The sequence below is a fragment of the Monosiga brevicollis genome, genomic scaffold (assembly GCF_000002865.3).
Source record: "Monosiga brevicollis MX1 MONBRscaffold_9 genomic scaffold, whole genome shotgun sequence".
NCBI lineage: Eukaryota > Choanoflagellata > Craspedida > Salpingoecidae > Monosiga > Monosiga brevicollis.
Window position 1 is genome coordinate 1,183,259 of NW_001865046.1, and position 12,596 is coordinate 1,195,854.

General features: G+C 54.9%; 2 protein-coding genes across 2 annotated transcripts in view; one reads left to right on the forward strand and one right to left on the reverse strand.

The window, feature by feature from the left end:
- MONBRDRAFT_32367 (uncharacterized protein) overlaps positions 1–1,945 on the forward strand; it is a 2,446-nt gene extending 501 nt beyond the window's left edge. The window contains exons 3-5 of the mRNA XM_001745542.1: positions 66–256; positions 361–469; positions 576–1,945. Coding sequence (XP_001745594.1) covers positions 66–256; positions 361–469; positions 576–1,456 — 1,181 coding nt within the window. The 3' untranslated portion in view covers positions 1,457–1,945. The remainder of the gene's footprint in view (positions 1–65; positions 257–360; positions 470–575) is intronic.
- A 197-nt stretch (positions 1,946–2,142) lies between these two features.
- On the reverse strand, positions 2,143–5,208 carry MONBRDRAFT_32368 (uncharacterized protein; the record flags this gene model as incomplete). Its single annotated transcript, XM_001745694.1, has 13 exons — positions 2,143–2,284; positions 2,392–2,507; positions 2,629–2,686; positions 2,779–2,829; positions 2,955–2,999; positions 3,110–3,173; positions 3,291–3,431; positions 3,570–3,623; positions 3,718–3,779; positions 3,939–4,172; positions 4,300–4,511; positions 4,631–4,692; positions 5,031–5,208. The coding sequence occupies 13 exons, from the start codon at positions 5,206–5,208 to the stop codon at positions 2,143–2,145; spliced, it is 1,419 nt and encodes a 472-aa protein (XP_001745746.1).
- Positions 5,209–12,596: the final 7,388 nt, after the last annotated feature.

A 12,596-nucleotide genomic window follows, 5' to 3' on the forward strand; every position in this document is an offset into this window, starting at 1 on the left:
CCCCCCCCCCCCCCCCCCCCCTCTTTTTTTTCTTTTGCGTTCCCCTTTCCTGGAACTCGACGCAGCCTTTCGCGACGATGCCGGCAAGCCCCACGTCATGACCATTGTTAAAGAAGTCGAGGAAGAAATGGCGCGTGAAGTCGCCGCGGATACCCTCAACCACGAATACCCTCCCATGGGTGGCTCGCAAGATCTTGTCATGGCCGCTGCGCGGCTCGCTCTCGGCAATGACTCGTCGCGCATCGCCCACGAACACGTACGTTGACCTTTTTCTGGATTGCAATACCTCTTTACACCCTTGCTTCTCCTTTGGCCACTCTCACTGATTTTACTTGCTTGGGTGGTAATTTCCATTGCCAGGTGACTGGTGTCCAAGCCCTCTCTGGTACTGGTGCTCTCCGCCTGAACGGTGAATTCCTCAATCTCTTCCATGCTAACAAGACAATCTACATTCCCGACCCGACATGGGGTACGCAGCTTGCTCAAGTTATTTGCGGCGCTCAACGTTTCCTCATGCCCTTCAGTTTTACGCTCCTCTTCCACTTTCTTCTCATCATTGTGCATTGTGGCCGCAGGCAATCACAAGCCCATCTTTGCCGAGTCGGGCCTCAATGTCAAGACATACCGCTATTTCGATGAGGGCACTCTCGGTCTCGACATCACGGGCTTGCTCGAGGATTTGGCTGCGGCGCCCAAGGAGTCAATCATCCTGTTGCATGCCGTGGCTCACAACCCCACGGGTGTCGACCCGACTGAAGAGCAGTGGGGCATGATTGCTGATGCTATTGTGGCCAACGACCACCTCGCCGTCTTTGACTGCGCCTACCTGGGTTTTGTCTCGGGGGACATTGACACCGACGCCATGGCCATGCGCTTGTTTGCGAATCGTGGCCTCTCCTTCTTCATTTGCATGTCCTTCAGCAAAAACTTTGGCATCTACAGCGAGCGCTGTGGCGTCACTCTCTACGTCGGCGCCAACCCCGACGAGGCCGACGCCGTCGTGTCCCAGCTCAAGGTCATTGGCCGCCCCATGTGGTCGGTCCCGCCCATGCACGGTGCCCATATTGTCCAGCGCATTCTTCTTGACGAGGGCCGCACGGCCAAGTGGCGCTATGAACTCAAGGAGCAAGCCCGTCGCATCCTTCGCATGCGTCGCGAGCTCTACGAAGGCCTCAAGGCCCGTGACCCCGCCCACAATTGGGACCACATTATCAACCAAAGTGGCATGTTCACTTTCACCGGCCTCTCAAAGGAGCAATGCGATGAGCTCATCCAGGTTCACCACGTCTACCTCCTTGACAATGGGCGCATCAACGTCTCTGGTATTCCCGCGGACCGCGTGGACGACCTGGTCGATGCCATTTGCGCCGTCGTGCAGCCTGCCCCCGATGCTGTGTCGGTCTGCTCCCTGGACATGGATTCTGAGGAGTCACCCAGTGCCAGCGTATCAGACTAAACGACCCCGTTGTACGGGAGTGCCTTGGGCTTCCGATGACGACACGCCACTCCGGCGACCTTTGTTCTCCCGTCTTTTGTGTTTGTGTCCTGTGCCTGACCTGATTGTTTATACGATTCCCACGCCCCGTTCTTCTTCTGCACCTGATTGTCACATGGACTTGTGAGAAAGTCCTTATGTTGATTGTGTCATCTTCGTGCGGGCGCGCACCCTGTTTGTTCGTGTCGTCCCCGCGCCTCGCCCTGTGTGTCCCCTTCACTTGTGCTGTCTTTGAAGGCATGTCTGCAATGCCCATTGTTGGGTCTTCGGCTTGTCTTTACGTGTCATCCCCCTTTCTCGTTTGGGTGCGGGATTTTCACAATTTAATCTTATCGATTGCTGTTTCTTGACCCCACCGGGCTGCGACGTCATGATTGCCCGTGCCACTCATGGACGTCCCTCTGATGCCCGCGTATGTAGTGTGACTCCCGAATTGAAATTTCTAATGCGTTTTTGACCAACGTGCTCTGTGTGTGTGTGCTTCAAAGATCGAAAACAACGAGGGTTTTCATTGCAATTGACGAGAGTCTGCTCAAAGCACATCTGAAGTTGGACAGACTCAAGGGACATGGTATAAAAGAGGCTGGCATCGGCGGTCGGCGCTTGGGACAAGACACAAGCAACAAAGGCTTTCGTTGACTGTGAGCTCAGATGCGAAAGACATATGAATCACTGTGCGTGATGTAGCGAACCCAACGAAAAGGCGTGTACTTGCGTCCACGCTCCGTCACCGTCAGGAACCGAATGTTGACGCCGGAGCACACGAACATGGGCACTTCAAATTCCATGCTGTGAGACACCCACGTTGACAAGAAAGCCAGCAGAATGAGCTTTCAGACAAAGAAAGCGACCCTCGCGGTCATTCTGCACTGGGCTTCAAAGAGACCGCAGCTCACCTGATCGGGCCGACCTCCTTTTTCACGGAAGCTTGATCCTCGACCGCAGTTGACACGCGCAAGCGCAGATAAGCCGAAGTGGAACCCATCATTTTGGGAATCTTCCACAGGGCCATCTAAAAAGAAGTGATACATTCGGAATTTGACGAAAAGTGGCATGGTTGAGCAATAAAACACAGTCGTGATATGAAGCTTGAGGGCAGCCACGAGGGCAGCCCACAGCCAAAGTGCACACACCTTCTCCTCTTTTTTGTACTCGAAAGAGTGGCCCGGTGTGCCCAACTCATGCCCGCAGCTGAAAGAGCAAGGTATCAACATGAGCAAACTGTGCTCTGCCCTGGCAAAAGCCCACCCAAACACATGTGAGTTCGAGGCGACAGGACCCACCTAGAAGTGCCCTTTGGCAGGGGTGTGCGCACCACGATGTTGGCACCATGCCTAAGAAGACCATTAGAAGGAGTGCATCGATATTAAGTGCTCGCTGTAACGCCCACAAGCAGCCCTGAATGCCGTTGAAGCACCGGTTGATGAATCGAGGGAGACTGCGAAAGAACAAAACTCACAACTTCATGGGGAATTCGGCGTCGAGCTTGAGCAGGACGTCCGTGCTGTAAGCGGAAAGATGTGTCAATCAGTACCATACAATAAAATCAAAATCAAAACGAAAATATGCCATCAAATAGGGGAAATATTTTGAGCGTGACATCAAAATACGCACCGGCCAGGTGTACCGGTTTCCTCAAAGGCTATCGAAACCTTAAAAGGCAAGGGATTGGCAAAACCTGGGTGTGGAGGGCGGGGGGGGAATGAAAAGAAAAAGAAGTCAATGCGGAAGGTCATCTGCCGGAAGCTCCATGCCTGTCACTTCAACGCCTACGGTCATATGCAAGCGCGCTCACCAGAGGCTTCGCCGGAGATGCGGTAGTTCATCACGGTGAATTCGCCGTCTGGTGGTCGAAGAGAGAGGGAACGACTGCCCTCAAACGCTTCCAAGTTGACACACTCGTGAAAGTTGCAGTCATCCAGCACCAGCCCCGTGACTAATTCGAAAGAGGCGGAGAACGGTGGGCGACCGTGCCAACGATTAGCAATTATGGCGATGCAGCCCAGGGAAATTCTTATTCTTGAGCCAGATACATCGATCACAGGTCGGGGGAGCGATCAGCAATCGCACGCACAGCTACGATTATCTTGACCAACTTGCAGATCTTGATTCAAGCCCAGCATGATTTCTACATGCGCGATCGCATCGGTCAAACGTTCAGGCATTTATGCCTTGGCCACAAGCGGTGCGGACAGTGCTGTCAATGTCGCAGACAGACTCACCTGGAGTGCCGTGCAGGAAGGATTTCATGTGGATGGCGCCGTCGATCTCGCAGCGAACGATACTGTAGAAGTGATAAGGGAGAAAGCATGCGTCACCGGGGCATGAGCACCGCAACAAGATTTACCAGGAATATCAGAGCAGGGAGTCCTGAGCTCGGCAGGGTAACAGAAAAAGCAAAGGAAGTTGATGGGAGCGTTTTTCCAAGTGGAAGAGGACCAACCTGCCCTGGGGACCAAAGAGCACAGTAAGGCGTTCGAGGAGGTCCAGAAAAATCTCATTCTTGCCGGTGCTGCCGTGCTGCCGCAGCGAGATGGGTTTGTTGGGTGCATTGCTGGGGACGGATTTCTTCTTGTCCAACCGCCGGGAACCCAATGCCACGGCCTCGGTTGCCACAGGAACGGGTTCCTTGTGCACATGCGCCTTAAGGGCCTCTGTTGCCGTGATTTGTCCGTAACTGCATAGAGAAACGAGAAGACAGGGTCAGCTCTTGAGAACCCAGGCATGGGCAGACAACGAATGAAGCATGGGATGGATGCAAGGACACGGAGGCAATGAAGCTCAGAGTGGCTGGAGATACGAACCCAAAGTCAATGACTTCGTCCAGCAGCTCATATACGAGCACAAAGTTGACACGAATGCTCTCCTCAGATAGAACGCCGGTATAATCCTTGATGAGGTTGGCGATGCGATGCAGCAGCTCCAGCATCATGGCGGGCGCCACGTTAAACTTGGTGGTCGCCACAAAATACAGCGAATTGCGCTTGACGTAGATGAAGTGGATGCCTTCCACATGCTGATCCCAGCAACAGCCACATGATGCATGATGGTGAGTCAACAGCGAGCTGCCGCTGTGCGGCAGCACAATATGGCACAATCTGGCTGTGGGTAGCTGTTACACAAGAGGCAACGTACAAAGATTGGCGGGGGCTCCTCGGACATTGTTTTGAGTTTACGAAAAAAGATTTCCGAAGTCCCTGCAGACGGTGGCGGGTGAGTTGGGGTGGTCATGGTCAGTGCTTCGCAGGCCAGTCTACAGATGATGTCTGTCGGTTTGTGAATGCAGAGGAAGTGCCAAGAACAACACCGGCACCTTACCACGAACAACATCGCCACGGTAGTCCTTGGAGACAATTGTATCGCCGCGAGGCGTCAGGATGAAGAACTGGGACACGCTCATCTTGGCGCTCACCGAGGCACGGTCGCTGGTTGGGACACACTCGGATTCTTCTTGCTTTGTTGCGACTCGCTGCACTGTCGGACGCTGACGCTGACAACGAGCTTTTCTCAAGCCTGCAGAAGAAAGATCCTAGACCTGCCTCACCCTGTCGAAGTTGCCCTGCGATGACAGTGACGGCGATGGCGATGGCGCTGCCGGTGGGGCGGTGGTGGTTCGGGAGCGCGCAGAGAGAGAGAGAGAGAGAGAGAGAGAGAGAGAGAGAGAGAGAGAAATAAGCGCCGCTCGCAATAACACTTGGTAGTTGTTCCGCCATGCATTTTTCAAGAGTTTTCAGATATTTTTGATCGATTTTTTTTCTTTTTTTAAGGATGAATAATGATTTCAAACGAGTTTGAGGCTTGAGTCCTCCACCGTATTAACATGTAAAACGAAATCACTCTGAGAAGAATCTCGGAAAGTTCTCTTCTGGAGGTAGCTCTCGCAGTTTGCAGCTCAAGGGGGGGCGGGGGGGTCAAGGAGGGAGGTAGAAAGAAGAGAAAACGAATTTTGGAAACAGATTCAAACTCAACACTAAGGCTTTATTCTTATTGATACTACAACTGCGTATGTCTCCCTTGTGAGTCAAGCCCCCTACCACGAAGGACTGTCGTGCTGCATTGCGTTGAGGACGGAGAATGAGGAGGTCGTGTGTGAGTGAGCGAGCAGTGACAGAGTGACACGTCGGATCAATTGGGCTATCAATTGATCAATGAACAAGGTGGATCATTGGCCGAAAGGGAGGGCTCTACGGCGCTATCTATGTCTGAAGGAGGAAAAAAAATTACAGGAGTAAGATTTGGGGTTCAAGGGAGGACTCATTGAGCGCGGCCCGCCTGTCGATCGGACAATTCATCGAGGAAGTACTGTTGATGCTGCTGTTGCTGCTGTTGCTGCTGTTGCTGATGCTGCTGACGCTGGTGACGGAGTAGTTCCAAAAAGGCGTGCTTGTCGGGTAGGGGCCGGCCCGTGGTCAAACTGTTGCCATTGCTTGCTGTGCTTGTGCTTTGAAGATCCGAGTGCTGCAATGCGCCTTGACCTTGGCTGTGACTAGGGGCATAGCCATGGGGACGGGCTTGGCGATCAGCCTGACGAATCAGCTCTGTGGGAGCAAGCTCGCGCTGGTGCGGTTCTTGCTGCAGCTGCAAAGGTGCAGCCGACACGGCCGGCGCTGTCGAGCCGCGATGGGCCGCATCGGCTGCAAGCAGGCGAGCAATGGAGGCTCGTGCGGTTTCGGCCGCCGTCGTGGTGACTGCTCGTGTGTTTGTAGAAGGTGCAGAGCTTGCACCCGAGCTCGCCTGCTCGGGAATCTGCACAGGTCGCACTTGTGTGCCCTGTGCAAAGAGCGAGCGCCCCGCCCAGACACCTTGGTTCAAGCCTCGTTGATGATCGGAGCTGACAGCGTTAGCGCTGGGGGTGGCACCCACGTCCGTTTGGGGCAGGCTCCAGCGGCTTGGTGCGCTTGCTTCGTTTGCTGTTTTAAGGTTGTTTCGGTTCACGGTCAACGAGGCTAGCAGCCGGCGTTGAGAGCTTTCTAGGTCTGCGCTGCGGTGCCGAGCCTCCTCGAGCTGAGTTTGCAGAGCTTGAACCTTGCTATGCAGTGCTTCGTTTTGACGTTGAAGATCGGTTCGGGTGTACACGGCCGCCTGTAATTCCGATTTGAGCTGATACGAAGATTCCAGCAACTCTTTGAGGTCAGCCTCAAGGGCTGACACTCGGCCCTCCTGCAGCTCACGTCGCCGCTCCTCCTTGGTCTGAAGGTCTAGCAGCTGCTTGATTCGGGCTTGATGCTCGCGCAGCAGTTCCAGCATTTCGCGCTTTTCAGACTCGAGTCGGGCATGCTGGCGTTGCAGTTCCTCTTGATGCTCGTGCTCGCGCCCTGACTCCTCACTCATGCTTGCAGCAGACGATGTGGCACGGGCCTGCGCGAGCACGCGCTCTGCCATGGCTGCGAGCTGAGCGACAATGTTGGTCTGCATATCCTCCAGCTGAGTCGTCATCCAAGTTCGAGGATCTTGTTGCTCCTGAAGCACCTCGACTTGTGCAATCACACGCACGCATTCCGTCTGTGCAGACAACACTCGACCAAGAACGTCGTGCATACCACCCAATTCCTGCAAGGCCAACAGGTTGCAGCGTTGTTATCGAGCGGCGTCGAGAATGCCATACCACTCGAGAATGACTCTGAGCTCGAATCACAAAGGGCGAAATGGTGACGCACCTTCGTCAATGCAGTTTCGCGTTGGGCGTTGTTATCTTGCACTTCCAACCTAGTCAGACGCACCACGGTAATTCAACAAGAACCTGTGCAGCTCAAAAAAAAGGGGGGGGTTGGGGCGTGGAACGGTGCTGGCATCACAAGACACTCGCGTCTGTGACGCAGTGCAAACCAACACACAGTAAAAAAGCGGGTGCCTCACATACCTCGTTTGACGATGACGCTCCAAGCGTGCCTCAAGCTCTGCGACATGGGCACTAGCTTGCGTACGTTCCTTACGCTCGCGTTCTAGCTCATCCTGGGTGCGCTGCAGAGATGCTTGGAGGCCGCTGATCATCGCAGCGTCAGTGTTAGTTGAGGTGGACCTGGCGATCTCGTGTTGTTGTTGCAGCTGCAGTACCAGAGAAGTTGCCTTGGCAAGTCTTGTCTGGAGGGACTTCAAGCGTTGTTCGCTCTTTGCACTGGCCTGGCGCGCCATCTGTACGCAGCAGTCGATGAATGGACCATCGGGTGCCAAGAGCTTGCTGACATCCGTCAAATTGGCCCAAAGCTCTTTGCGATCCTGTTCGCTACGAGCTAAGCGCCGAGTCAACTCGTTCAGCTCGTCATCTCGCTGCTGCTGTAATTCTTGCAAAGAGGCACACTGCTGACGCGAAGCCTGCAGCTCTTGCATGACGTGCACACGTTGCTGCTCGAGTGCACGTTGCGCAGCTTCGTGCGCTGCATCCAAGGCATCTGCTTGAGAGTGCCGCTTAGAGACATGGGCTAGGCTCAGCTGCAATACTTGTGCTTGGCAATGTTCCACGTGCTGCGTGCGGAGAGCCAGTTGCCTCTCAACCTCTGCTACCCGCTCAGTCATTAAACGAGACATGTCTGACATGCCCTTCTGCAGGTTCTCCGTGACAGCTACCCGGGTATTTTCCTGAGCTGCCACGGCTGCTTGCAGCTCGCGCTGCGCAGTCAGTACTTTTTGTCGCGCATCATCAGCCTCTTTACGTGCAGTCGTCAGTTCAAGCCGGGCGTTGCTGAGCTCATCTTCTGCCTGCTTGAGCCGGGCAGACACTAGGCCACATTGCTTCTCAAGTTCACGTAGTTGCACACGACTGTCCTCGTGTGCAGCTTGTTCTGACTTGAGCTGCGCATTCAACTCTGTCGTGATCGAAGCCTGATTGTCTCGTTGCGTTAGCATTTCACGGGTGCTCTGCAGCAGCTGGTTCGTGCGTTGCACTTCATTGTTCGCTTGAGAAGCGCGCTTCTCAGCCATTTCAGCTCGACTCTGTGCGCGTGTAGCGTCATCCATCGCTTGTGCCTTTTCAGCTCGTAACGCAATCAAGGCTTCTTGTAGGCGATCAACTTCAGCTTGAGAGGCTGTTTTCGAAATGTGCAGTTGATCGCACTCAGTCTGCAACTGGCCAACCTTGCCGTGTAGCTCGTCACACTCGACTTGGACCTCGTCGCGTTCCGCTCCCAACTGACCCTGCTCGGCTTGCAGCTGGTCGTATTTGTCTTGAATCTCATCGCACTTTGCCTGCAACTGGTCACGTTCAGTCTGCAACCGGTCTCGTTCAGTCTCCAACTGGCCAACTGCGTTTAGTCGCGCACACTCGATTCAGCTTGGCGACCACGTCGCGTTCCGCTCCCAACTGACCCCGCTCGGCTTGCAGCTGGTCGTATTTGTCTTGAATCTCATCGCACTTTGCCTGCAACTGGTCACGTTCCGTCTGCAACTGGTCAAGCTTGCTATGCAGCTCGTCACACTCGACTTGGACCTCGTCGCGTTCCGCTCCCAACTGACCCTGCTCGGCTTGCAGCTGGTCGTATTTGTCTTGAATCTCATCGCACTTTGCCTGCAACTGGTCACGTTCAGTCTGCAACCGGTCTCGTTCAGTCTCCAACTGGCCAAGCTTGCCGTGTAGCTCGTCACACTCGACTTGGACCTCGTCGCGTTCCGCTCCCAACTGACCCCGCTCGGCTTGCAGCTGGTCGTATTTGTCTTGAATCTCATCGCACTTTGCCTGCAACTGGTCACGTTCAGTCTGCAACCGGTCTCGTTCAGTCTCCAACTGGCCAAGCTTGCCGTGTAGCTCGTCACACTCGACTTGGACCTCGTCGCGTTCCGCTCCCAACTGACCCCGCTCGGCTTGCAGCTGGTCGTATTTGTCTTGAATCTCATCGCACTTTGCCTGCAACTGGTCACGTTCAGTCTGCAACGTTTGCACCCGTTCCTTGTTCTGGTCCATTTGGCGTTGCAACTGCGTTTCCACGTCGCGCACACGCGATTCAGCTTGGCGAGCACGAAGCTGGTGTGCATCACCTTCTCGTCGAGCTTGCTTTTGCGCTTCAATCACATCAGATAGCTGTGCTTGATATTCTGTAGCTTGCCGCTGAAGCGCTTCATATTTTTGATAAAATTCCTCCGATTGTTTGCTTTTTTGCTGCACCTGTGCTTCTGCAGCTTGCCGTTGGCGTCGGGCCTCCTCAAGCTCTGCTTGAAGGTCCGAAGCAGTCTTGGTCGCGTCTTGCTGCCGTCGCTCCAGCACCCCACGCTCGTGCGCGAGCTGGCGCTCAAATTCGTGCAAGCGGACGCGCGATTTCTCGTGCTCATCTTGCTCTTGAAGAAGGGCGGCTGCTGTTTCTTTTTGCTGACGTTGTGCAGCTTCAAGCAAATCAGTTTTTTCTTGGGTGGCGTCCTCCATGGTTGAAGCCTGATACTTGCTCTGCTCCAGCTCGCGGTTCAGCCGTTCAATCGTCGAGGCACGTTCCTCGAGCAGGGTTGTTTTGAGCTCAGCTTGCTGGCGCTCCTCCAGCAATTGCTGTTGGGCGAGGCGGAGCTGGCTTTCCAATGTCTCGTGCTCCTTCTGGGTTTGAGCTTGCGTTGTTGTCTGGCTGGAGAGCTCGGAGCGGGCCTGCTCTAGATCGACCTGTGTACGTGCCAAAGCTTCTTGCGTGTGTCTCAAGGATGCATCGAGTTCGACCTGTTTGGTCTCCATGTCTTCGATGTTCATGTCACGTCGTGCCCATTCCGTGTGTAGGCGGGCTAGGTCGGCGAGAATGTGTTGTGACTGAGTCATTGCTTCTGCCGAGGCACCTGACTGGACATCTGGGAATTGCGCAAGCTGGGCTTGCACCTCGAGCAGGAATTCATTGTGTGAAACCTGCGTCGCTTGCAGCTGTGAGCGCGTCGATGAAAGCTCAGCACGAGCCTCTTGGTGCTCGCGCTCAGCCTCGTGCACGCGGGTTATGGCATCCTGAAATTTTGCCTCGAGATCAGCCACCGTCGCCTCAAGTTCCTGAGAGCCTTGGACCACGCCTCGTAGTGCTTGAAGTTCGGCTTGAAGCCTGATCACCTCGGCTTCAAGTTCCTCAGCTCGGGCCTCGGCTGTGGCCAAGGCTTCCACGCCTTCAGCCTCCGCTTCAGATGAGACAGCCACGGCGCGCTGCAGTTTGCATACACGATCAACGACGGTCGTGATAGTGAGCAAGGCAAACGGGGTGCGGAGCAAGAGATCACCAGAGCTAGGTGAAAGACACACGAGTCATCTTCGATGCTACACTGACCTGTTCCGCAAGTCGCACTTGCAGCGCACGAACTTCGTCAGATTGCTGGGAGAGAGAAGCGCGTGTTTGGGCCAGCTCCTCCTCGAGCTGGTCGTTGGTGTCAGCTGTTTCTCGCAGCATGCTTTGTCGCTGTCGCAACAGTTGCTCTTGGCTGTCGAACTCTGTTTGCAGCTGCTGTAGACGTGCCTGCAACGATGCCTCCGACTTTTGGGCAGCCTCTCGTTGTTGATCCAAGGCAGCACGAGCCGCAGACAAGGCTTGCTTCAATTGCTCTTGAGCTTCGCGGCTGGCATTGTCTTGGGTTGATCGGTCCTGGTCGGCGCGGCTTTGCGCTACCTCGAGCTCCTCTGATAGCTGCGCAAGTGTTGCCTCGTAGCTCCGTCGAAGTTCTTTTTGCTTGGTTTTGGCGCTCAGGACTTCGGCCCCTTGGGCACCCACCTTGCCTCGAAGGCGAGTGATTTCGCGGTTGAGCGAGCGCTTCTCATCGGCATGTGCCCGTTCCAAATAGCGAAGCTGCTGGCGCAATGCTTGCGCAGCGGCACGATCCTCATCAGCATTCTGTGTCTGTAGGGCCAGGCTCAATTGCTGCTGAAGATTGTTGTACCGCTCCAGCGCCTCGCTCTGTTCGTTGCGCAAACGCACAACCTCACGGCGCAACTTGTCAAGCTGTTGACTGGCTTCTGGTTCTGAACGCACCGGCCCATTTGGGGCAGCATCTTCGGGCTCGGCACCTTCAGAGTCAGAGACTGTAATGAAAGGAGAAGCCACAGGCACTGCGGGCGGGCGGGAGGCAAGTGATGCATCGGCGTAACGGCTGTCCTTTGCGCTCATGTCTTCATCAGTATCTTCATCATCATCGTCAGCAATAGTTATCATGGGGGCTGCGGTCAAGGGCCGTGGCGTTGGCACTGGTGCGGTGGCAGGTTGTGACTCTGGATGAGATTGCCCTTCTGTTGCAGGTTCACTCTTTGATGCGGGGTGATCAGTAGATCTTGTAGGGGTAGGCGCGGTGGGTTCTGGTTTCGGTTCCGTTTCTGATTCTGGTCCCGGGTGTGATAGTGGGCTTTCTTCTGGAGGAGCACTGTGGGAGAGGATGTCCATAAGTCCCTGGGCAGCTGCAGGTCGGGCAAAAGCCTGAGCAATGCTTTCATCCACCGAGTTGGCGTGCGAGGTGGAATTTGAGCTAGAATCAGGGGATGGTACAGCTTCATTCGGTGCAAAATTAGAAATGGTCGGCGGGCTCTGCGGCTGGGCATGGCCATTCGACGGCTGATCAGTAGTCTTGGGCTTCCGACTCTTCTTCTTGGATTTGTTCCGCCGAAAGCGCTCAAGAAGCGCGGCACCCTTATCCTTGTCGTCCATGAGGGCGAGGCGACGCGCAAACTGCGCGAGGCCGAAAACCGGGAGCAATCGCAATCAAGCTTCGCCCCTCCCTGCGGCTACAGTTACAAGTTACGAGCAGCAAATACACCAGATATGAGTGCCATACATACCATCGTGCGGTGGGACCTTGGCGTTTTTGACTTGACGAGCCGCAGCTGGAGCGCGACTGATCTCGGATGCACTGACCTGGCTCTATCATCCAGCACGTAATGGGAACCACCAAGGAAAAAAAAAGGCTTGATGGCCGGGTGCCAGTTGCAAAGAGGAGCAGGCACCTCCTTTGTGGGCGCGCTCTCAGCCCAAGCTGCTGTACGTCAACAATGCACGAGCAGGCGGCCCGAATGATGCGCAAGACGATCACCCCTGACCCTGGGTCCGTCCCCAAGCGCGAAGAAAGACAAGAATGAGAGAAGAGAGAGAGAAGAGAGAGAGAAGAGAGAGAGAGAGAGAGAGAAGAGAGAGAGAAGAGAGAGAGAAGAGAGAGAGAGAGAGAGAGAGAGAGAAGA